The following is a 24,305-nucleotide window of genomic DNA, read 5'->3' on the forward strand; positions in this document are numbered from 1 at the left end:
TTCGGAGCTGAGCCTCGCCTCGTTTCGCCCTTCTGGAGCATCATTTGCAGTTAGTGGCATGCAGATGAGGCGGCAATAAATTGCAAGTTGCAGCCAGGCGGCAGCTGTTGCATGTTTTGAGGTTTTGTGGAGAAGTGTCTGTCTGTCTGTCTGTCTGTATGCCTGGTATGCCTGTGTGTGTGTGTGTTTTGTGTCCAAATTGCCACTGTGAGTGACTTTGCCCAAGTGCCTATGACTTGTAAACCTGCTCCTCCCTGCACCACTAGGCTGCTGCTGCGGTGACTATGCTGCTGCCTCGGCTGCGCCAAGCTATCTTCATAAAATATATTGAAAGTGCTTTGCATAAATTTCGGTCAAGATGCGACAGTCTTGGGTCGCTCTCTCACTTACTCTCACTCTGACATTGGTTTATTGCATATTGCTGCGACTGCGGCTGTGGCTGTGGCTGTGCTTTGGTGTTTTGTGGCACACTCAATATTGAGTTCGACCTTTGACTTTCGGCACTCACTATGCAGCAAGAGAAAGAGTGAAAAATCAATTAAGGCCAGCCAGAAAATTATTATGGAAATTATCAATACTCGCACTCGGCACTCGTACGCGGTACTCTTTGGGGCTGGCATTAGCGCACTTCATAATCAACTGGTGGTGGCCCCGCCCCGCCCCGCCCCGCCATTTCGGGTCATTCCATTAAAGCAAACTCACATCGCAATGAATCGGTCTTCGGATACAGAAACAGAAACAGAGACAGAGATACAGATACAAATACAGTCGGCTATAACGAATTGTGAACTCTATTATTGCTTTCTTTGCTGTGGCTATTTTTTTCTCCGTTTGTTTCTGTCTGATTGTCTTTGCTGGCTTGTTTTTTTTTTTGTGTGTTTTGTGTTGTGTTGTTTGGCAGCGCAGACAGTTGTGTGTGAGTCATGTGCATAAAGAATTTTCAATGATTAAGCACAAATAGAAGTCCAGCAGCTGGTGACCGCCGCCCTACAGCAGCACAACAAAAAAACGAGACTAAAATTGAGAGGCACTGTGGGTCAAAAGTCGAGAAAATAGTATGGAAAAAATTAGCAAATGTGCATTACATATTCCCCATATATTTCCGCATATATTTTACAACTTTCGCGTAGAGTTTTTCCGTTTTAGTTACTGTTGAAATTTAATTTTAAGCTTAACATAATCTTTCTCTGGCTACGCTAACAGCATGTTAACTAACGGCGCGAGCCACTGTTATCGCTCGTCTCTTCTTTCACTCTCTCTTTAATGCACACCCAAATGCGTACACTTACAACTGTTTCATACAAAAAAAACGTTGCTGTAAATAACACTTTTGCTGCTTCTTCCATTAAATATTATTTCTTACATTTGACCACACCTTCGACCACTGTTCCTAAAGGGAGATACAGATACCCGCACTGGCACATGTCATCAGTCAGGCTACAGTGAGCTCACTCATGGAGCTCATGGCTAATAGTCTGCCGCTTGTTACAGATACAGATACACTCGCCATTCATAGAGATAGAGATACATTTGAGACAGTTGAACAATCAGTTGATGGATGCACTGTTTGGTTAAGGTCTGACAATTTGTATGTGGGAAGGGAGACACATTAATGCGCAGAATTCGAATACGCCCTCGCTGGCAAAGTACAATTTTTATATCTCATTTAAATTAGATATTGTTCTGTGCTGCTGCTGGGTAAATAAGTTGAACCAAATTCTATGTGTGCTGACCCCAAAAACCATGATCATTCTCATCCACATCATCCGCAGTGGTCATTGCGGTCTGTGTTTATTTGTATTTGCATTGGAAATTGGAAATTGGCATGGCATCCATTATATTTGGCACTGTTTTAATTAGTTTATTAGCACGGCCAATGGAGCCAAACATTTGACCGCATTTCAATTTGCGCTAATCAAGCTAATAAAATAGATTAAATATTTATTAGTGAATGGCAATGCGGCGATTTTTACTTTTCCACCTTTCGGCTGTTTATTACGTTCAGATATTTACGGCTGAGCGCGGAGCATTCAAGCGTTTAAGCTTAGAATTTTGATTATGAATATTTAACAAGATTTTAATTATAAATAAACACATAAGCGATTTATAGACACGTATTTCGGTGCGTGACTTTAGGGGGGGGGACTTAATTATGCGCGCCAAGTAATAATTTAATTATTTATGCAGCAGAAAAGAGCTGCTTGAAGTACTTTTGCTTTGAGGCTGCTCAAGCTGTTAAGCCACTGGATTTTTGCAGGGATTATTGTATTTATGTACAAGTACAAGAAAGCATTTTCGAAGCCATAAACCAGGAGTTGCCTATCTGAACTGCAGCACTGGCTGCTGTTTGCTCCCAGCCCGCACTTGCCAAGTCATAGAAAATGTGGGTGGCCTCATCAGTCAGAGCAGACAATGCAGGTGGCTGCCACAAAGCTGCTGCCATCCCATCCAGAGATCGCATCTTAGACGATTGCCAAAGCAACAGCAATTTGTGTGTGCTTGGTTTGGCATTCCCAGAAATGAGAGCAGAGAACCCATCAAACAGCTTGAAAATACTTCAACTGAACTGAACTGAACTTTTTCAACCCTATTACAAATTCAAATAAAATCAACTTAAAGCGGAAAATGTAATATCCATTTTAATGACTTATTTACGTTTCTAAAAATGAACTTTGCCACACAATTTAGCTGAACTCAGCCCATCCCCATTTACTCAACCAGCCAACTGCAATTATTGCAAACTTTCAATGTCTGGCCCTCTCTTGTGCTCGCAATAAAACCCAACCCACACGGCAAAACCAATCACAGCTGGCCATAAAAAAGGAGAAGCAAACTTTTGGCCACAAAGCGGAGGTGAATGCCACTACTTAAGTGGCTGAAAATGTCCGAAAATTGTTGGTTAAAACCCCCCAACATGCATTTTTGGTATTCAGCTAGCTGCGAGGAGCTCAAATAATAAAAACAAAAAAAAATAAAACGAATGAACGAAATACGAATGGTCGACAATTGGAGACAGTATGTATATATATATATCATGCATTTGAATTGTCTGTCTTTGGGCTGGACTTTCTCGAGTTGTTCAATTGTTTTGTCGCTGCCTCTTGCCCGTACTTTCACTTGCCAGAGTTTAAGATGTTTTTCTTTTTTTTTTCCTTTTTGTATTTAAATGATAATCTTTAAATTGACATTTAAATGTTTTTTGATCATGAGTCACGCCAGAGGGTTTTCGTCTGCATTAAAATGTCAACTTGGGCATTTGGGTTGCCTCTAAAATGAGCCACGTGAAAGCCACGTAAAGGGGAGGCCAAAGGGAGCGAGCTCATGGAAACTGCCAACCAAAATTATGGCAAAGACTTCGATAAAGTCATTTAAATGGCCATCAAAATATATATTAATTATAAATAGAATACTAGTAAGAGGGAGCGAGTTTTCTGCATAAAATGTAAGCCAAAATTATGGCAAAGACTTCGATAAAGACATTTAATTAGGCATCAAAAAGAGGGAGCGAGTTTTCTGCATAAAATCTAAACCAAAATTAAACACAAAAATATGGGTCATATTTTTGACCCACATTAAATCAACATCCAACATCTCTCCCGCCCATTCGCAGACCTCTTGTCTTGTGTTGCATGATGTTTCTTAGCTCGGACAGATGCCATCATTAAATAATAATTATTTAATGCCCCCCGCCACAATTTCTGTTGGGTCTCACTTTTGTTTTTGTTTGGCTGCTTGTTTGTGTAATCGCCAGAAAGTAGCACTTAGCTGAAGTGTGGGTATATTTTTTTTTTTTTTTGGTTTTCCTGGACGGGTGGGCGCCCACGGGCTCCCCACTGCTGCTGCTGCTTACTGCTTTTGTAACAGAGCTTGTTGTATGTACATGATATATACATACATATGCACTCTTCTCTCTTCTCCTTTGGGCTGTCATAATGAACTTGAACTTTATGACGCAAAACACGTTAAGTTGACGTACCAAAGTGATGAGTGTTGGGCAAACACGATGTCTGCGAGGGAAGTGCCCCGTCTCGTCTCGTCTCGTCCCCGTCTCTTGTAAAACTCGCTGTGTGTTTTTTTTTTATAATTATTGTGGTGTTGTTTGTTGCTTGGCCCTTGGGTTAGGTCACAAAACTATTAAAAACTATTCGTGTCAGTTGGTCAAGTGGCCAGAGGTAAAGGTAAAGGTTGAACATTATTGTGTGTGTCTATGAATGAGTGTTGCAAGGCCTATTTATAGCCAGAGGGGGTAGAGGTTTAGCGGCACATTAGCGTTTTTTAATGAGTGGTTGGCATACCAATTTGAGTAGGATTATGACCAATTGATTGGTAATATGCCACCTATGATCTTTGACGTTGAATCACTGAGCCATTTAGTCAGCTTAAGCCTGGAATAAATTGTCTAAAATCAGAGGAATAGGCAGGATAGTCTTACTGGGCTTTACTGGGCTGTTAATGTAGTGTCATAAATTATGCTGCAATTTCCCGTACATATCATATAAAGTGCCTTAGCTTTCCATTCCATTTTTCAGTGCATTTTTCACTTGAAATTTCACCCAACAAAATTATATCTGCTCTCCTTTTTTTATTATTTATTTGGTTCAAGTGCCTCTTATTGATGGCTTAAAGTTCATGTTGCGCCAGCTGTCAGTGGCAGTTTTCCTTGTTGTCCCTCGCTCCATGCACAGCTACAGCTACAGATACATATATATCTTGTATCTCTCGCTCTAGCTATCTGAGTGTAATCCCTCTGACCGCTGCTCAATTTGTTTTGTTATATGAAGCAGCCACACACACACACACACAAACAAAAATCATTCCGCTGCCCGCATTTATCATTGTTATGCCATTTGGGGGTCTGCCACTGCTGCTACTGGCAATAGGAAGCAGAGCAGTCCAAACAAGTTGTAAAATAACAATAAAAATCAGCGAAATGAAATTGAAAGTGGCCCAGAGGCAACTACCAAAAGTATCGACACACACACACACACACATCAAATCGATCGATACACCAAACCAGAAGAGAGCAAAAGCAGATGATGATGATGATGAAGAAGAAGAAGTAGCGTGGCGTGGTGTGGCGCGGCGGATGAGTGGAGCTGGGGAAACTATAAAAAGTAAAATTATTAAGCGAAACCAAACGACCTTGTCTCAATGCGTTGGGTTACGGTTACGTTGCGTAATGGCAGACGGCGAAAAAGAAGAGCAAAAACCGCAACAACAGCAACAGCAGCAGCAACGGCAGCAACAGCAGCAGCAGCAGTAACAGCAGCAGCAGCAACAACAACAGCAACAGCAGCAGCAACAGCAGCAACGGCAACAGAATCAGCCACAGCCACCGCAGGCAGCCTCAAGAGCAGCACCAACTATCAGAAGAAGGACGGCGGGTTAGCTTCAGAATGGTGGCAGCTTTAGATACACTTGCATGTCCAGCAAAGACAGATAAAACTGCAATTTTTAAGATTTAAATTCTGCAATTCTTTTAGCTCAAAGCAACCAATATTTGTGGCTTAGAAAATCTTCCACCTTAGAGACTTGTTTGCAAATAAATATATACAGACATTAAAGACATTTAATTGCTTCGTAAATTCCCTTTTCATGCGTGATAAACATCTCTGTGAAATCATGCCACCCTCTTGCAGAGTATATCCAAGAGCGACGACCAAGCTCAGCTTCTACAGCAGATGGTCACACCAGCCCAGAAAGGGGGTGAGGGGTGAGGCAGCTAACCGGTTAGGGGACCCATTCAAAAAGATATAGCCAGAGCCGGTTGAGCGAGAAGTTTTGTCATTTAGTCTTGGGGCCCCAGTCTGGTCTGCCCTGCCCTGCCCTGCCCCACCACTCCCCTTGGTCGACAAATTAGTCGGAAAACAAAAAAAACAAAACTAAACACCCAACCAAACAGTCAACTCGGTTCTGTCTACGCAGATAAGCATCTTTAATTATTCATCGTAAGTCAAGAGGCTCACCAAATGCCAAAGAAGCAACTGAACTTTGTGATTCCATTGGGATCTGGGCAGCGGCCCCTCTTCTTCCTTTTGGGTCTGACTCTGACCAGTTTCCATTGGCAGCAAAACCTCAAAAAATCAAGACAACTTGTTTGATAAAATGCTAATTTGTAGGCTGGCCAAAAAGAGCAAAGCCATCAAATGAGTGAGATGTGCAAAAGATTGGCAGACGATTGGGGGACATGACTTGGGTTTGCTTCTATTGAATTCTATTCATCAAAGCCGGTAAAAATATTTATCAGAAACAGAAACAGCTGTGGAAATTCTCTACTATTTATTCAAATTATTATTGCAATTAACATATGGCATATGGCAACTGAAACAGTTTTATAAATGTGCTGCTGGCATGAAAGAATATTTTGAATTTGTTCTTGGAACCTTGCTGTTGCTCTCCCACTTTCATTGATTCCCAGAATAGCCCAACGGCTGCTCGGACCTTCAGATTCATTCATTTAAAATTTATTTCTTGCAGTTCCACCGACCTAAGTTTAACCATTTCTGGGAAACCAGTTTTGACTCTCTCTCAAGTCCGATCAGCCTCCGTCATCATCTATTGAATTTAATTGAAATTAATTTCCAGCGACCAAAATGTTAATTTCAAACATTTTTAAGAGCAAATTACCATTTTTTTTTTTTTCTATTGGATCTTTGACATTCTTTTCAAGTGAGTTTTTTGTTGTTGTTGTTGGCAATGCGATTGGAATTGTCAACCAGAGCGTAACTTGTGCTCTGTCACGCGAATGTTTTTTTCTGTTTTTTATTTTCCCTTCTCCTCTCCCTTCGCCACTCGCTGCCGTAATATATAGATTTAACTTCTCTTTTTGTTTGTATCTGTATACAAATTTGGGTTTTGTGATATGCAGCGCCATAAATCGAACTCATGATGCGTTAAGGTCTCTGCAGGCATTTTCGTTTGAACTTGAAATATATAAATGTATTTACGAGTATTTATAGCACATTTTGACTCGTTTTTTTCTGGCTCTTTTGGCAAGGCCATAAAAGTTAAATGGAAGTTGTTATAATAGATATCCCAGCCCAGCACAGCGTAGCAGTGGGCGAAAGCTGCAAGCGACAAAATTGGAATGGAAAAAACTTGAGGGAAAAAGTTTCTGTCAGAATTTGCATTTATGATGGGGCAGCATTTGCATATGGACCAAAAACGATGCTGGGATGTCTTCGAGTGTCAAGCATATGAAATAATATTGCCAAGTAGCAGTCACATATATTTGCATACACAATAATACACAATTTATGCATAAATATGGATGGGAAAGCATACATACATATATAGTCACCATGGTCATGCGGAAGTGCCCCCCAGCTTCGGCTGGGTTTGGATTTTTCCTGAACTTTGTTCCGTAATTTTCCCTGATCTTATAACTATAATAATTATATTTTTATAATTTACGTTTTCTGCTGCGCTTCTACATAAATGCCCGTTGATTAACTCTCAACTAATCACAACGTTCAGCTATTTAGATGCACCTTTCTTAACCATTCTACATGTATCGTAACCCCAAAGCGGAAGCCAAGAAATGTTTACGACAGAAAGGAGAAAGCGCATTTTTGGAAACTCTTTCGAGAAGCTGCGGGACTTCTCAGCGCCCAACCAAAGTAATTAACGCACAAAACCGAAAAAAAAGGCCATCAAATATAAAGGCAAAGCAAAGACTAATCAATTCGTTATGTAAGCAACGCCGCCCTGCTGCTAACAAATAAATTAAATTAAATGTGTGATTGACTTGTGTGCAACTTTTTCCTTTCAAAAATTGTTCGACACTCACTTGACGATTACGTATCGAGTCGTGTGTGTGGGGTGAGGGATGGGAGCATGAGAGCGCATAAAACTTCGATACAGTTTTATGAATGAAATGTCGTTGAATGGCAAATTGAAGAGTTAACTCATCATCGATACGTTGCTATTATAATCGATGGCAGTGGGAAGCATTATTTTTGGTGGAAGTAAAGTGGAAGTTCAGTTGGGCAAAATATATGATTAACGATCAATGGGAATGGGAATGGGTATGGGAAACAATGCAGTCAATTACAGATGAAGTAATGCTATTGACTCAAAAGCAAATACAGTTTGCACTTTCAAAACAGTTTTAACTAAATGTCAGTGAATTAATTTATTATTAATTTTTATGCTAACAAATAAATTAAGATGGCTTAATAAATATCTTTGTCGAACATCCTTTTGCGATCACTCTTATTCAGTAATCTTTAAACATTCTCAAAGCCAATCGGATCATAATATATATAGTTCGCTGAGCAGTGGTTTCAAACTTCAAGTTGCTTCAGATTACCCATTCAATTAACTTAAAATTTCGCTGCTAGAACTAATCAACGCTGAAGTGCTGATTTTAGCTCAAAATACCTGACCTATCAATATTATCAATAGGTCTATTCGAGTCTTAGCTCAATCTCACACTCAAGTGGAAACTTGTGCACAAAGATTATAAAACAAAGTTCCCCTGCTGGACAACCCATCTCTTCGCGTTCGCTACCTCTGCAAAATGCACTTCATAAATCTCTGAGCAATCTTAATCTTATCTGAAAAGTTAACCAACTTTAATTTAGCCTGTCCAAAAATAAATAATAATAATAATAATTAAGCTTGGTCCAAGCCAGGGGGACAGGCTATAAAAAGTGGTGGTTAAAATCACTAAAACCAATGACCGAGTGCAGTGAATGCAGTCCGTGCACTTCCTGCATTTTATTCACAGCGAAAAAGGAAAATAAATCAAGTTTACATACATACATATGTACATGAAAAATTATTTCGGTGCGGTGGCAAAAAAAGAAGATGATTGTCAGTGGGAAAATGTGCAGAGGGACAGAGATAGAGAGAGAGTGAGAGCGAGTAAGAGGACCCAAAGCTACCGATGACGCTGATGGCGTATGCCTGTAAGCCACACAAGTATGTACATACATATGTACATCATATATGTATGTATGTATGTACAAATGTATGTACATTTATGTATATAAATCTCCATAATCGGATTCATTTTGCAGATTTACGTTTTCACATTTTAAACTCTGGTGGCCACTCCGGTGGCACGCAGACATTTCCATTTTCCATAATTATTATTTTCCTCAATTTAAAAATCATTGCAAAGATCAAAAGTGTAATTAACAGAGTATTATTGAATTGCTTTTTCACACTTATTATATGTGGGCATACACACACACACACGTGACACTTGATGAATTTTCACCTTAACACCCCCATCCGCACCCAAACCAATTAACACGATTTTGTACGCTGTACTTGCAGCGAAAAAGGGTTACATGGTTATGGAAACCGAAAAGATTAAATATATTGTCGGGATATAGATGACTAGATTAAGCCCAGTTAGTAGTTACTAACAGCAAAGCAAAGGCGAGGTAACAATGAAAAAAGACAGGGAAAAAATACTACTACATATTACTATAATATTCCACAATAATTCAACATAAAATCCCAACTAATGGGTATGCAAAATTCGAGGCATGGAAAGCCCTGCCCTGCACATACTTGTGTTGCTTCTGTTCGTTTATGGAAATGCCTGTCAGTTGCCTTGCCAAAGGCTTTTAATGTTATTTAAAATTTTGATGTTATCATTTTTAAAATTTTCCAAAGCCTTCGAAAAACAAGAGCTTCAAGTTGTTCTTGTTTTCTGCAGATAGCGGAACGCCATGAATTCCCGAGCAGGCTCTCAAAGTGGTCAATAAATTGAAAGGATTTTTTCGCTTAACACAATTAAAAACATTTATAAAAGTGCTGCAAGCGGTTCAAATTTTTCCCCCCTGCTTCATGTAAGCGTCATGTCATGTCATGGACTTGTTTTATTTATTTTATTGAGTATGTAATTTCCCTGTTCCGCCCGCTACAAGAAATAAAAGTACAATATAAACTGGAAATTGCAGAAATAAATTGACATTTTCCCATCATGTGAGTGGTGGTGGTGGTGGTGGGTGAGAGATTTTCCTCCTTCCTGTTCGTGTTGGTGGGATATTTATTTTTCAGCAGAAAACACACACACACACACACACACACACACAAATGGAATTTGTTGTCGCTGTTGGTCGGATAAATAAGTAAACAGCAGAAACCAAATTTCAACTGAAGTCCACATGTGGCAGGGGATGAGACAAATAAATTGCGGCAGCACACAAAAGAAAATATAGAATCTCTTGAAACAAACTGACTTGTTGGAATAATTTTGCAGTACGAAAATAAACTAAACAAAATTCAATTGGAAACGAGAGTGCATGGCAAATGAAATTGCTTGTTAATAGAAAATTTGTCAAGATAATGGAAACGGAATGATAAGAGTCTAAGAGTGTGGAAAAGGTTAAAGGTAGATAAATGATGGTTAGCCCACAATCTATGGACAATCTTACCTATGCCAACAGACAGTAATATTAGCCAGTCCGCTTGCCATTTACCCCACTAGCATACATTTTTTTTAAAATTATTTTCCACACAAATAAATGAGAATACAAAGCGAAAAAGATAAGAATAACACCTGCACAGGTGGACGGACCCCCATTTGCTAACTTTGCCACAACTGAAAACTGTCACAGTTTCCCTAATAAATAACCCGCAAACGCACTCCGTAAGAGACATTTATATGACTGCAAAATGACAACCGAAAAAAAAAAAAAAAAAACTTAATTAAAACTTGTACAAGTAGCAACGAAAAAGACAGTCAGGGGAGTGCGAAGCGCTGCGATGGCACCTCCCAATACGTGCGGCTAATTATGTGCAAAGAGAAAGATAGGAGGAAAGAGAAAACAATGGAATATCAAGTTGGTAGCTGGCTGGCCATAGTTGGGTGGCAATCAAATAATTACTATGCAGGCCACAGCATACGCAACGGACCACGCGACTGACTGCCGTCGTTACAGCTATGAAAGATGATGATGATGAAGCGGAAGAGGAAGAAGCAAAAGCACATAAAAGGGTTGCTGCCACTTTCAGTTGAGGGTTTCAAGCAGCCCCCTTAAGTTGCCATACAGGTACCCTGATGACATAGGAACTGCCACCTTCTAAAGTGTGCCACAAAAATATGAATAAAAAATATAAATAAATAAAAATAAAAACGATAAGTAGAGCACACTTTGAAGAAGTGCTGCAGGTTTTTTTACGCGTAGAATGTAAGGGTATATTCGTGTGAAAACTGTGCCAAATATATTCTATAATTGAAGTTAAGCAGTGGAGTGGAACCTCAGTAGATCTTGGAAGACTACAAAATAGTTCAGACGAACAGTTTAGATATCAGATATTTTTTGTTTTCTTTTCTGATTAAATGATATTGAAACTTCTTGGAGTTATTGCCCCCCCGTGGGGTATACATTTTCTGAGTTCTGAGTAGACTCTTCAGTTTTGTGCTTGGCACTTACCTTCTCGGTGCTGGACTGGAAGTAGTAGACCATCACAAACATCCAAATGATGCTGACGAAGACAATCAATTTGATATTGCGACGCATTGTGGACAGACAGCTGCTCTTTGGATAATATGTATCTATATATTTATTTGTATCTGTTATGTGGGTTGAGGACGTATCACGTTCACTTCGGTATTTATTTAGTTACTTTTCGTGTTGGCAATTAATTATGCGGTTTACACTGAATGGGGGGGCGGGAAAAACAGAACATTAAGAATCATTGATATGCGTATAAACAAAATGATTAATTGCCAGATCTGTTTCCATTTTGGTTTGCGTTCGGATTTTATCGCTTGCGAATTTATATTTTTTTTTTGTAAAATTTTCACCCTCACTTTCCCAATGCGCTTGAATGTGTGTGCTGTGCTGTTTAATTGTTTAACTCTGTTTAATTTAATGTAATTGTTTTTAATTAGACCGCTGCATGAATGCAAAATGATTATCTGGAGCATTGAATGGTTTGCTTTCGGTTTTTAATGCTCTTTTTTTTTGCTCCTATTAATTTCACAGGCGATTTGCTCTCTATCGTATGCCGTGTTTATATAATTTGAATTAATACTTAAATATTATTTACAATTGTTGCTTGCTGACTGTTGTTGTTTCTATTGAGCGAAGGATTAACTTAATTGTGGGAAATTTTTATAGTTTTTGTTTGAAAAGTTCGCCACTGAAGTTTATTTAATGTTTATTTACTGAGACAACATTTAATGGCATTTTAAAGCAATATTACTCTGCCTATGAGCTCCAAACAAGAATGAAGCAAAACTTTGAGCTTGACATACAAATAAAAAATAAAATAAAATAAAATAAAATACAAACTTGGCCTTGATTGCCACTCCCAAACAAGTTTTTAATAAATCAATAAAACAGAAAGCTATTGATTTAATAAGACAATTTTACTGGAGTACCCCGTGCCTCATCAATCAATGTACCAATGCATCAATGTTCTCTAACAAACTATAGAAACTTCTTAAGAACTTCTTTAAGTCATTCATAACTGGTTCTCATTGACACATTCCTCATTTAACTTTGTTTATTTGCCGAATATATCTTATCCATGAATGGCCTTTATCAGGTTTATACTCTGATTAGACGCTGGCTGCACTTTCCAGGCCAAAGCTACTGACAATTGTCATCTGAAGCGTTTGACGGGAATTACATCATGAGCAGCGCACTTAATAGATGTTAATTCAATTCGCACAAAAACCAAATCCAAATTTGTTATAGCTTTCATTGGGTTTATTTTTGGTTGATGTCTGGGAAGAAGGGAAGAAGGGAAAGTAAGGCACAGCTGTTGAGTAGACCCATAGGAAGCATCACGCATACGCATGGAATACCGCCCGATAAGATAAGACTTTTTCATAGCATGAATTTCTTTTGATTTTTTGTGTCGGTTTTCTTTTGGGTGGAACACAACAGGTGGAATTTTATCAAAAATTAATTTAGTTTTTCTATTTGTGTAGTTTCGTTTATTTCTGGCTGTTCTCTTAGTAGAATTTTGTTTAATTTCTGTTTGTTCTTTCACTTTCATTTTCGAGTGTTCTTTTTCTTTCTCTTTTTGCTTGTGGGGACCTTGGGGTGGGGGGATTGGAATACAATTGACCGGTAAATGTACGTTTTCTTTGCCATATAATAATATAATTTCTAGCCATTCTTTTCCATTCAATTGAATTCGATTATCTTTTGCGTTTAGCGTTTGCCGTTGCGCCAATCGCTGCGCTCGTTTTTCTATTATTGCATTTACCGTTTTGTCGATTATTGTGACTGTTGCTATTGCCTATTCTGCTGCTGCCCGTCGCAGCCGCGCTTTTGCCACCAAAAAACTAATGGCTTATTTTTTGGGGCGCACGAGACACGAGAAAACCCAGACGAGACGCGATACGCGGCACACACGCTTCAAGACCGAGACACGAGGCAGACGGCGTCGCAGAGAGAAATGGCCCAAAAGCGCAGCGGACGGTATATTTTATGCTGCTGGCGCTTCTACCTCTGCTGCCGACAGCCGACAGCCGACTGGCGACTATCAGCGTATAAGAGTATGCGCGTAGAAGAGTTTGGTGCGGTGCTGGCTGCTTGGCTTGCCTTGCCTTCGGGCTTTGCTTGGGCTTTGCTCGCTTGCTGTGCGATAAGGTACGAATTGCTGTTGCTGCTGTTGGTTAGGTTTGGCTTGGACTGAGCATGTATAAGTTGCGTATGACTCCATATGACTTTTTGGGAGTTGCAATTCGAATTTTTGGTAACATTTTCAATGCCATTTGCTGCCGCTCATCACAAAAATTAAGTACTTCTGTAGTCTCTTCTTCGTCCCTGAATATATTCCTATTAAAATTTAGATATTGCATTTCCATACATTTTGACATAGCGTCAAAACGCTAACTTTATGCCTGTACCATGGCAAACGATTTGTAGTAATTTATCGCATATTAGTATCGGTTCTAATATGTACATATACGAAAATTCAATGCTGATAGCTCTGCTGCTGCTCCTACCCATAGATGTTATTTGTGCATCAAAAACTACATTATAAGTATTTTTCTTTGAAATTTCTATTTAATTTGATATGTTTTAATTAAATATTTTCTTTCATTTTTTTCATTTTAAACTTGTTTACTTTCTGATACATTTTCCCTTTTTTTTTTATGGAGAGTGTGCACACAAATTTCATGTTTACTTTTTAGCAGAAAATTAATTATAGCCGCTTTGCCATTAGCTTATTTATAACTTTTTTATGGCAGCATTTCATATATCACTTTTAATGCATTTTCGCTGCTTTGGAAAATGTTTAATTGCATCCAATGGAATATTCATTTAAATTGTTAGAACAAATTTCAATTATGCAGATTTTTGCGAAAACCCCAAAAAAGTGAAACTTTTGCCGCGGTGCCAGCAGTGGGAAGGGCCCCCCTCCACAACCCCCTCCAGCCCACTCACATATGCAGTGGGGGTAAAAAAAAAATCTCTGCTTTATTTATAAATACCGTATGTAGGGCAATCCTAAAAACAGAAAAAAAAAAAACGAAAAGGATATGGTATAAAATGAAGGATGATAAAAAGCAAATGCTCTGTCCAGTTCGGAGCAGGCCACTGAAATTGGCTTAAAAACTCAACGAACAGGCAACAAAGTCATGAATATGCAGCACACAGAGAGCAAAAGAAAAATGAGACACAGAGTGCAGTGGAAGATAAGAGATGACTGGGAAGTAGAGCGGCTCGCCAATAAGATGACCCTGTACTCAGTGGAGGTAAATACTACAGATATGGATAAAGATTCTTCCATCTGCATTTAGTTTGATTATTTTTGCATATTTTTTAATAGAAAACTATAGGTATTGATGCTGCTTTAGACACACAGCATACCCTTGCACTCCAACAGTACGAAGTATACTCGCAAAAAGACAGTAGAGTCAAGAATACTCGAATAAATATACACTCACAGGCAGAGCGCATTCCTCTGCACTCGCAACAAATAAAACGAATATTCAATTGTGTGTGTGTGTGTGTGTGTGTGCTCGTCTGGGTATTCCATTAGGCGTAATTAGAGCATTTAGCATTGGGGAAAAAGTTAAGAAAAGCCAACTGTACAAACTGACAAGCTCAGTCGGAAAATTGTCTGTGCTGTGTGTATGTGCCATGGAGCTCCCAGACAGTTAGCTGCAGTTGCTCAGCTCAAATGCATCTACATAAATATGTACAAGTACGAGTACGAGTAGGTATGTATGTATGTGCATTCGTAGCCTTGCATGATTGCTCTTTTACCACTCAGCATTAGGTGGAAGTTGTGCCCTCGAATTTTGCCACTGAACTAGTTCAATGGCTAATTTTGGCAAATGACTGTGTAAAAGGGAGTCGGGACTTGATGACGTTGTAAAATTGTATGGCGAAGATGGATATTCATATATAAAATAGCTACAAATTCAGCCAGCTACGAGCAGCACAAGGAACTCGAGGAAGTGATGCACTTATCTTGGCATATGGCTTTTACGGTTTTGCCATAAAACCAGCCGCATATTTTTTTTTTGTTCAATGTAAAAAGATATGCAACGAACTAGTTCTAGTCGAAGCCATGCAGCACTGGTATGCAGTTCCAGTCCTGCCTTGAATTGACTTGTGGCTCAAGTACGATAATTAAAAGTTGGTTAAATGTTGCATGAGTTGCAGCTTCCTCAAGCAGAGCCGCCTCCACTTTACCTTCCACTTTAGGTACCTCCTCCTCCTCCTTCGCTTCTTCTTCTTGTTGGTTTTTATGGGTGCCAGTGCCATGGCAACATCCATTTGATTGCACACCATTTGCCACACACAAACACGCACAAGAGCATGCTCAGCCCAGCCCATGCAGGATGGATGTGCTGGTACGTGTGCACGTCTATGACAGGGCCTCACCTTTCTGCGTTGAACGATGCAGAGGGAGAGGCAGAGGCAGAGGATGAGAGAACTTCAACTGCATTGCACATTTAACTGTCATCTCGTTTCCTTCGTTCCATCTGTTTTTGTGGGGGGTGTGCATCCCTCCCAACCTCTTTTCGCACTTCTCTACATATTTTCTACAGCTATCCCTTTCACGGAAATCAAAGTGTAAATGTATTTTGTCAAATGCCGGCGTAAAAGTTTCCTGTCCTCCATTGCACTAGAACTAGAGCTGGGCGCGGTCGCTGGGAATTTTAGTAGCAACATGAAACCGAAAAGAGAATTTTTAGAATACTTGGAAAAACATTTTGGGGCAGCAAACAGAACAGCAAATTACAACTCAGTTTTTGAAAGTATTTTCTAAACGTTTTTATAGGCTAAGATGGCTACGTACGCAGAGTAAGACTTTTCATTTAGGGTATTTTCATAATGAAATATTTGTCTGTCTCTGTGTTAAATTCTGGATGATAATTATGAGAGCACATTCTGTCCCCACGCATCTCCATGTGCCAACCAAAACTTATTGCCATCTCTAGTTCTCGCTCTCTCGCGCGCTGCACCTTGCGGAAACGTTGAACATATTTTAAGAGGGCATTCGTGCTGCATGCCACAAATTAAAGCATAATTGCATTAGTCACTTCATTTGTGGCTGCAGCAGCGGAAGTCTTGCTGCAAACCGCCAAAATTTGTTGCAATTTATTATGAGTGGATGGGGCGGCAGGCGGCAGGCAGTCAGTGGGGGGATCCTTGTGCGAGTTAATGTCTTGATGACAGGCGTTCCGCAAGGAGCTGATAAGCAGCATTAAGTCTTATGATTTTGCACGTTTGTGTGTGTGCGTTGGGGTTTTGCGCAAATTTATTGCAATTTGAAAAGAGACTTAGAGACTTGTGCGGGGAGATAAAAGCATATTATGCTGTTAATAACGAGAGCAATGCAAATGTCTCCTGAGTATGTAATTTCGGATTTTGTGCATTTCCGAGAAAGGCTTAAAAGATTAGTTTCGTAGTAAAATGCGAAAGGACACTGCCAGTCTAGTGAGTGATTCTTGATTGTGTCATTTAATGAGGGCACATTTCTATAGTAATAGAATATTATATGGAGCGAAACCAAAAATTAAAAAAAATAAAGTACCAATTTTGGTAGGAGACAAGTCTGTATTTAAAGCAGTTGTTTAAGCTGAATTATTTTTCAAAATATTTTTTTTTTTATTGTCTATATAATTTAGTAAATATTTTTGGCCCCTCAATAGGATTCACTTTTCTTTTCTTTTTAATTTACCATTAAATTTCCCATTAAATAGTTTATGCGAAAAATAATACGCTCTACAAGGACATTTAAACAGCTGACAAATTAATAATCAATTTTTAACAAAATAAAATTTAATGGCAAGTAAATTAATTAAAAATAAAAAATTATTAAAAATAATGTTTTTTATAAAATAAATTCTACTATAAAATATTAAGCTTAAGTAATTATTTTTAATCACTAAATCTGATAGTTTATTTTAAATAAAATTATTACATTATAATTTAACCTGTAGCAAATACTTCCAGATCTCTTTTCAGTCTCAATCTTCACAAAAAGTGATTACCTAGCTAAAACCATATATCTAAGTATTTCAACAGACATAGATCCATACATGTATGTATACTATCCACTATGAACATTTTTCTTTGGGTGCAGTTTTCAGCTGCTCTCTGGCCCTCTCTCTCTCGCTCTCTCTCTGTTTTGGCGCTGTAGTGAAAAGCCGGCCTTGGTGCGCTCTCACAAGTACTATGACTCTCTCTCCCTTGATGTGCAAAGGGTGGCATCTGGCATTTCTCCCACCCCCACACTCGCCCAGCAACTCTCTTTTTGGATGGGGCTTCATAACAAACTGTCCATCAGCTGCTGCTGCTTTTGCCTTTACATTTGATTTAACTTTTTTGCTTTTGCTTTTGCTGCACTCTGAACTTTTTGTTGTCTCTCATTTCTTTTTATTTGCTTGTGGCAAGCGCCCCCCTGTCACCGCTGGCTCATCCTTTTGCATTTGTTTGTCTGCCTTCGATTTTTAACAAACAAACGTCACAAGCAACACAAACAACCCGCACAAAACACACACAATTGCAAACACAAACAAATGCAGTACGTTTGACATTGATTCTTTTTTTGGTTGCTTACTTTTCACAGTTAATATATAAAATATTATACACGCTTTTATAACGCTTTGCTTGTAATTTATGATTTTTTTTTTATTCGTTTTATTGCTTGTATTTCCCGTTATTACTTTTTTTACGCGTACTTTTGTTGTTTTTATTTAGTATTAAATGCACTTTGGGTGTGTTAAACATTGCAGTCGTACAAAAATATATATAGTTAATTATGATTTATTTATTAACAATTGCCATTGTTTTTAGTGGACACAACAACAAATGCCGCGCCTTTCGTTCGCGTTTCATTCGACAGACTGAACGCGCTCGTTCTTGTTCTTGTTCTCGTTCTCTTTTTTTCGTTTTCCAGTTCTCTGTTCTCTGTTTTGTGTCTGTGCTTCGGTTTAGCGGGTTGTTTTCCTCTCCTTCTGCTACTACTTATTCTCATGCCATTCCTGCTGGTTTGGGTTTTTTTTTGTTAGCCGTATGAAGTAACATTTCTTCCTCTTTGCGTCGCTCATTTCCGTATTTTGTCACCCTTTAGCTTCCTACTCCTTGCTGTTGCTCTCTCCGAGTGTGCTTTGAGGGTAGCACTCGCGCTCACGCTCACGCTCTCTCTCTCTCTCTCTCTGCTCTGCTCTGCGGCGCATGCTCGGAACTTCTTGTGCGCTTTTTCAAAATGCAAATACCGTTAGAAGTAGGTTTCTAGTTGCTGATGGGCCTCTGACAAGTGGAATGACCTGGCATGAGGTTACAGTCAGACATGACTCAGTTCTCGAGCCTTGCGTGTTTTTTGCAACTGTGACGAGCAACAGTACTTTGTTTACGGTTGTATTTGGTAGTGAAGGGGCCTGAAGCAAACATCCTTATCTCAATCTGCATGCATATTTAGGTTGCAGGGAACACAAATGTCAAATTAGTTAATAGCTTAAATGTAGCCTTGCAGTTTAAATATCTCAGGAGATATTTCTTAGGATTATGCAGTCAGTAAAGTTAAATGAAAATAAAATATGATATAATTGCTTGCAGGACTTTGTTGCTTATTTATCCAAGAAAAGAAAAGAAAAAAAATTATTAAAACATTTAAAAAAATTATTAATTTTTATTAATTATTAAAACTATTAAAACATTTAAAAAAATTATCTAGTTAAAAATAAAATAACATAAAATTAAATTAATTATGTAATACATTTTGGGGAAAGTAATATTACAATTAATTAAATGGGGAATTTGGCTAAAAGGGTTCGTCCCTTTTCGGTTAATGTTGCCTACTTTAGGGCAATGATTTTGTGTGTTCTTTGCCTGCTTTGCCTTGAGGAGCTACGTTACTCCTGTTGCCGTGACATATTTTAAATGCGACCAGTCTTTAGAAAAGTTTTCTGACCTTTACATCACTTATTTCATTCCATTTCAATTTGTAACCTTAGTAGTTGAAGGGCCTTCAAAAGGGTTTCGGCTTCCTCTGCATATTTCAAAATTTGCCAGCCGCAAAAGTCCTTCAAAGACTTGCCAAATCTTTCTTCAAAGAAAAAGACTGAAACTCTGGCACAAAATAAAAAATAAAAAAAAATTACAACTTTAATGCAAAAATCGAATATACAAAGTTTTAAATACAATAAATTGTACACTGAAAATGTGAGCTTATGCTGTGTTTGTGCTTAATGCCTCCCAAAAACGTAAAGCTGCCAAAAAAAAAAAAGGAAAAACTTTATTTTACTAGTCATTCCAAGGGGAACTTTCCATTTGCCAGATAAGACAAATTCAAGCGCACGCATGGCATGACTCTCAATAAGGCAAGCAGCAAACATAAATTCATATTAGCATAGATACTCCACTCGTACGAATATCCGCCAACCAATAAGCACACACAATCATGGATATGCACAGTGTGGAATTTGTATATCAAACATATCTATATTGTATATTGAAATTAATCGCTTAACCCTTTTGCATATGTCACGTTTCCCCTTGCACCCGACTAACCCACGAAACAAAACAAAACAAAACCAAAACAAAAACCAAGACATCAGACAATGACACGGTTTGGGGGAAAAAGTCTGAGCACAAAATTCTTGAGAGACTGAACGGAATTGACGTTAAGCTCAAGGACAACATTTCCCTCGCCCACTTCCTCTCACACCTCTGCCACCCACTGCTCAACCATTTGTATGGCTTATACATGGGTAAATCATTAATATTTTTGTTTTTCTTAGCATTTTGACTGTCTGATGCTTTGCCCAAAAATTTACATAAAGTGTGGGGGTTTTTTTTGTTGCCGCCTGACAGTGTATGTGTGCCATGAAAATTAATAAGGCAGCCCCCCTCTGTATCTGTGCTTTTTCTTACACCTTCTTATCCCTTTCTGTTTCGCCCATCACATCCCAGCAAAAGTCGTCTGGGAGCATTTGATAAGATGTTGACACTGACTTCTCTCTCTTCCTCTCGTGCTCCTCCCCTGATGCCGGCTGCCGGCTGCCGGCTGCCGTTGATGAGTTTGTATTTATTTTGAGTTCTTCCTCAGCTGAAAACCAGCGCAAAGGATGTTTGCATTTTTGATCTGTCAAAGGGGAATGAATATTGCCAGCAACAGCATCTTAATTGGTGTCGGAAGTTGGCTCAGCTCAGTGTTTTTGTGGTACGAAGTTGGTGTTTGGTTGCTTAAGTGGAGGTGCAAATTTATGGAATGGAAACTGAGCAAGTTCTTGCCTTTGAATAAATATACGTCCAGGCCACTAGCTTTATTTGATCAGAAAAGTATGCTATAATACTGAAAGTAAAAGTTACTTATACGCATATTCCATGAGCAACATGCACAGGCCACAAATTAACTGCTGCTGAAGAACTGTTTGACATGCAATATTTTTTGATGGCAGTGGGACCACTCTGCAGGTTGTTTGAACTGAATTCATAGATCCCATAATTATTAAATAATAAATAATAAATAATAAATAAATAAATAAATAAATAAATAAAAAAATAAAAAAATAGATAAATAAATAAAATAAAATCAAATAAATACTATCAAAATTTAACAGCTGAAGATTAAATCAGAACATATGGAAATTATATTGCATTCAGCTTAAGGCAGCTGCTGCTCTAGTTTACTTCTAAGTTAAGTTAATTTCGCTATAATTTCTTAATAATAATAATAAAATTATATGGCACTTTTTTACAAGTGAAGGAAAAATGGGGAATGATATAGCACATTCCCGAGAAAAGAACCACAAAAATGGAAAATAAAATATCGAATTATTTCATTTTTTTAATTTTATTTTATTTTTAAATGTGCATTTAATCGACGTTTCTAAAACAACCCAATAGATTGCATATACCAATATTTGTCTGTATTCCTTTGCCATTTTGCAGTCAACTGTGTGAGTGCTCAGCTCTTCAGCTTTCAGTTTTATTCTTGTGTATTGCTGAACACAAATCGCCTCGCTCTTAATGGTTTTCCGCAATGCTGTCCGTTCACTTTCCACATTCCAAATCCAGCAATTTGGACTCATCCGTTGCATCCATTGCATCCCCCTCAGCCGCATAGGTGAACTCGATTGCTGCAGTCGAGTGGCAGTCGAGTGGCAGTCGCAGTCGCAGTCGAGTCGCTTCCTCAACCAGTAAATTGCAATATTATGCTAGACTGCGAACGACGCGACGTAATCGCCCTGAGAAAACGGCGAGAAGACTGCAAAACTAGGAAAACGGGTTAATAATGCCATAATAAAAAAACACAAAAAACATAAAAAAAAAAAACAGAAACAAAAATAAAACAACAACAACAAAAAAGTGAAGTAAAGACGACACTTTCGTGACTGGCCTATGCCGGCAATGTTTGTTCGTTGTCCGATGTTTGTTTGTTTGTTTGTCTGTCTGTTTGCTGAGAGAGCCAAGCGGAAAGTGAAAGGCACGCGATGGGGCAAGCTGGGGCAAGTCAAGTCAGCGGCAGTTTGGCCCAAAGTAGACAGGGTAGACAGGCAGCTGGCTTAGCCATGTGGCAAACACACACAATGCCCCCACACCACACCCCCCAAACACCCAACACATGCATTGTTGCTGCTGCTGTTGTTGTCGTGGGGCATGACGGGGAATTAGTGTCTTATCACAAGGTGGCAACAACGACAATAATTTCCATGTTCCATGGGGGGGTTCAATGACACAATCATCATCATCATCAGCAGCATCATCATCATCAGCATCATGTGGAATGCTCTCGCAGAAACATATGCTAATAAATTTCTCATAAAAGAGCTTTTCACAATGCGAACGCATTACGCGGTAGAAAAAAAATTAACAAGAGTGTCAGGCTGCTGAGAAGTCGACCTGGTAGATACCCTGTGGAAGAATATTTTTGTAAGTTTAAAAAATATACAAATATACAAATCTAAAAGAAATGTTGGCTACAAATAATAAAAGTAATAATAATATAATAATAAATAATAATAATAATAAATAAATAATAATAAAAAATAATTAATGTAAATAATATGAAGATTTTATTGTTCTAAAAATATTCCAGAACTTCTACCTGGATAGCTACTTATGTACATATGCATATATTCAGGGATATGCGCCGCACTCTGCCGTATATTCCTCTCAAAACAGTGCCAACGCACCCCAGCACCCGCCACCCTTCCAGTAAACGCCACTCACAAAAAGTGAAAAAGCCACAGCATCATCTTCGCATGTGCTCCATCATCTCAGTGCTTCTCCTCCTGCTGTACAATCCGCATTGAGTTATATTTCATGTCAAAATCGTCTCTCAAGTTATCCATCAAGCTCACCTTTAAACGCATTCACCTCACACACCTACTCGTATTTCCCCCTCTCTTAACCCGAAGGCGAAACAACAACAAAAAAAAAGGCAGAGCGAAAAATAATAAACAGAAATATTTTTCAACTGATTTTCCATCATTCCGTGCGTCTGTTGACACAATGCGTACGTATGCAGCGCAGCCCGGAAAATAATTGCACTGTAATGGCTTAATTGGTATTTATGATCGAAGCACAATGTCCGTCTCGCTCCTCGGCTGTGCCGGAGCCTGTGCCGGAGCCTGCCTGTACGTGCGATATTGACATAATTGTAATTTCATATATTGACCATGTACTTGAGGTGGGCTGGACTGGATTTAAATTTAAAATTGCTTTCCTGCTGGACTTGGACTACATAAATATTTTCCATGACCTCCTTTTGTTGTGTAAGGGAATTATGCCAACGAGAAATAATAATCGATTGAAGGTAGTACTTTGTATCACTCGTCGTAGAAGATGCACTGATAGATAATATAATCAAGGCTACAAGTTTATAATTTCTGCATTACATTTAAAACAGATGAGGGAATAAAAAACACCCGAAAAGGGACTGTAAAGGGACAGCAAACTACCAAATACTGACCTTGATTGTGTCAGTTGTTCATTTCGATGATTATACCTTACTTTCCATACCATAAATAATTTTCTCGATTAAGTTTCTGACTCAGGAAACAAACTAAAAGAGGATTTCGTATATAAACAAAGTACAAATCGGAAAAAAATTACCGCTGTTGCTTTTTTTCACTTTGATGAGGAGCTGTTCAGGCTTGACTTTTGTTCCTTAAGTTCCTTTTGGTGCTTAACTGGCAATAGTCTTCGATGTCATACAAAACGAAGAGCATTCTTTTATCATGCATTTCTTTTGTGAAAAATTCGTAGTTAAGTAAAACTGGTAGACACTTTCCTTTCCTGGCATAACTTGAGCTGAAAACAAGCATTTCCCAGCAACAGCATCTTGGAATTTCTTTGAACTCTTCTTCTGTGCGACTCCGCTGCTCAATCACCTTAGTCCTTAGCTTCCAACTATGTATATAATTTATCAAATTGCGCTCACTTTGCGATTGTTATAAATTTTCCTAGGAAGCTCTCTCATTTACGTGGCAGCAGACGCGATTGCAATTTGTCGTCATTATGCCGGGGAAGCATCAAGTTTGGAGAATCTTTTGTGTGGAGTTTATTGGCAAAAGGAATGAGCGCAAGACGAGGAGGCGCCATGACTCGTTAGTTGGGCTCGTTAGCAGGGCAAGCGCTTTGTGTTATATACATATACAAAATACATAACTATAAGCTACAACAACTACGAGTATGTATAGAAAATTGCAGAATATTGTAGAATATTGTAGAATATTGCATTCCATAATGGCTGAGAGGTGGCGAAGCGAATTGATTTATGACAAGTCACGTAGCTGCCTTCTGGTCTTGGGCCAGGGCTGGGTCTGGGTCTGGGTCTGAGCATCGGCCTGAGGGTCAACTCACGCGGGTCTGTGGATGAGATTACAGTTTTCATCTTTCAGTGGATTTCGT

The 24,305-nt window shown here is 38.8% G+C and overlaps 1 protein-coding gene across 2 annotated transcripts in view; it reads right to left on the reverse strand.

Moving 5' to 3' along the window:
* Positions 1-18,208, reverse strand: part of LOC111080292 (polypeptide N-acetylgalactosaminyltransferase 2) — a 28,334-nt gene extending 10,126 nt beyond the window's left edge. The window contains exons 1-2 of one of the 2 annotated variants that reach the window (XM_041594839.1): positions 18,007-18,208; positions 11,397-11,622 (exon numbers count right to left, since the gene is read on the reverse strand). In XM_041594839.1, the coding sequence (XP_041450773.1) occupies positions 11,397-11,483 (87 nt within the window). In that variant the 5' untranslated portion in view covers positions 11,484-11,622; positions 18,007-18,208. Of the gene's footprint in view, positions 1-11,396; positions 11,623-13,185; positions 13,385-18,006 lie in introns of those variants that run through there. The other variant, XM_041594838.1, reaches the window with a different exon arrangement.
* Between the last annotated feature and the right edge of the window lie 6,097 nt (positions 18,209-24,305).

The sequence above is a fragment of the Drosophila obscura genome, unplaced genomic scaffold (genome assembly GCF_018151105.1).
Source record: "Drosophila obscura isolate BZ-5 IFL unplaced genomic scaffold, ASM1815110v1 contig_37, whole genome shotgun sequence".
In the NCBI taxonomy this organism is placed as follows: domain Eukaryota; kingdom Metazoa; phylum Arthropoda; class Insecta; order Diptera; family Drosophilidae; genus Drosophila; species Drosophila obscura.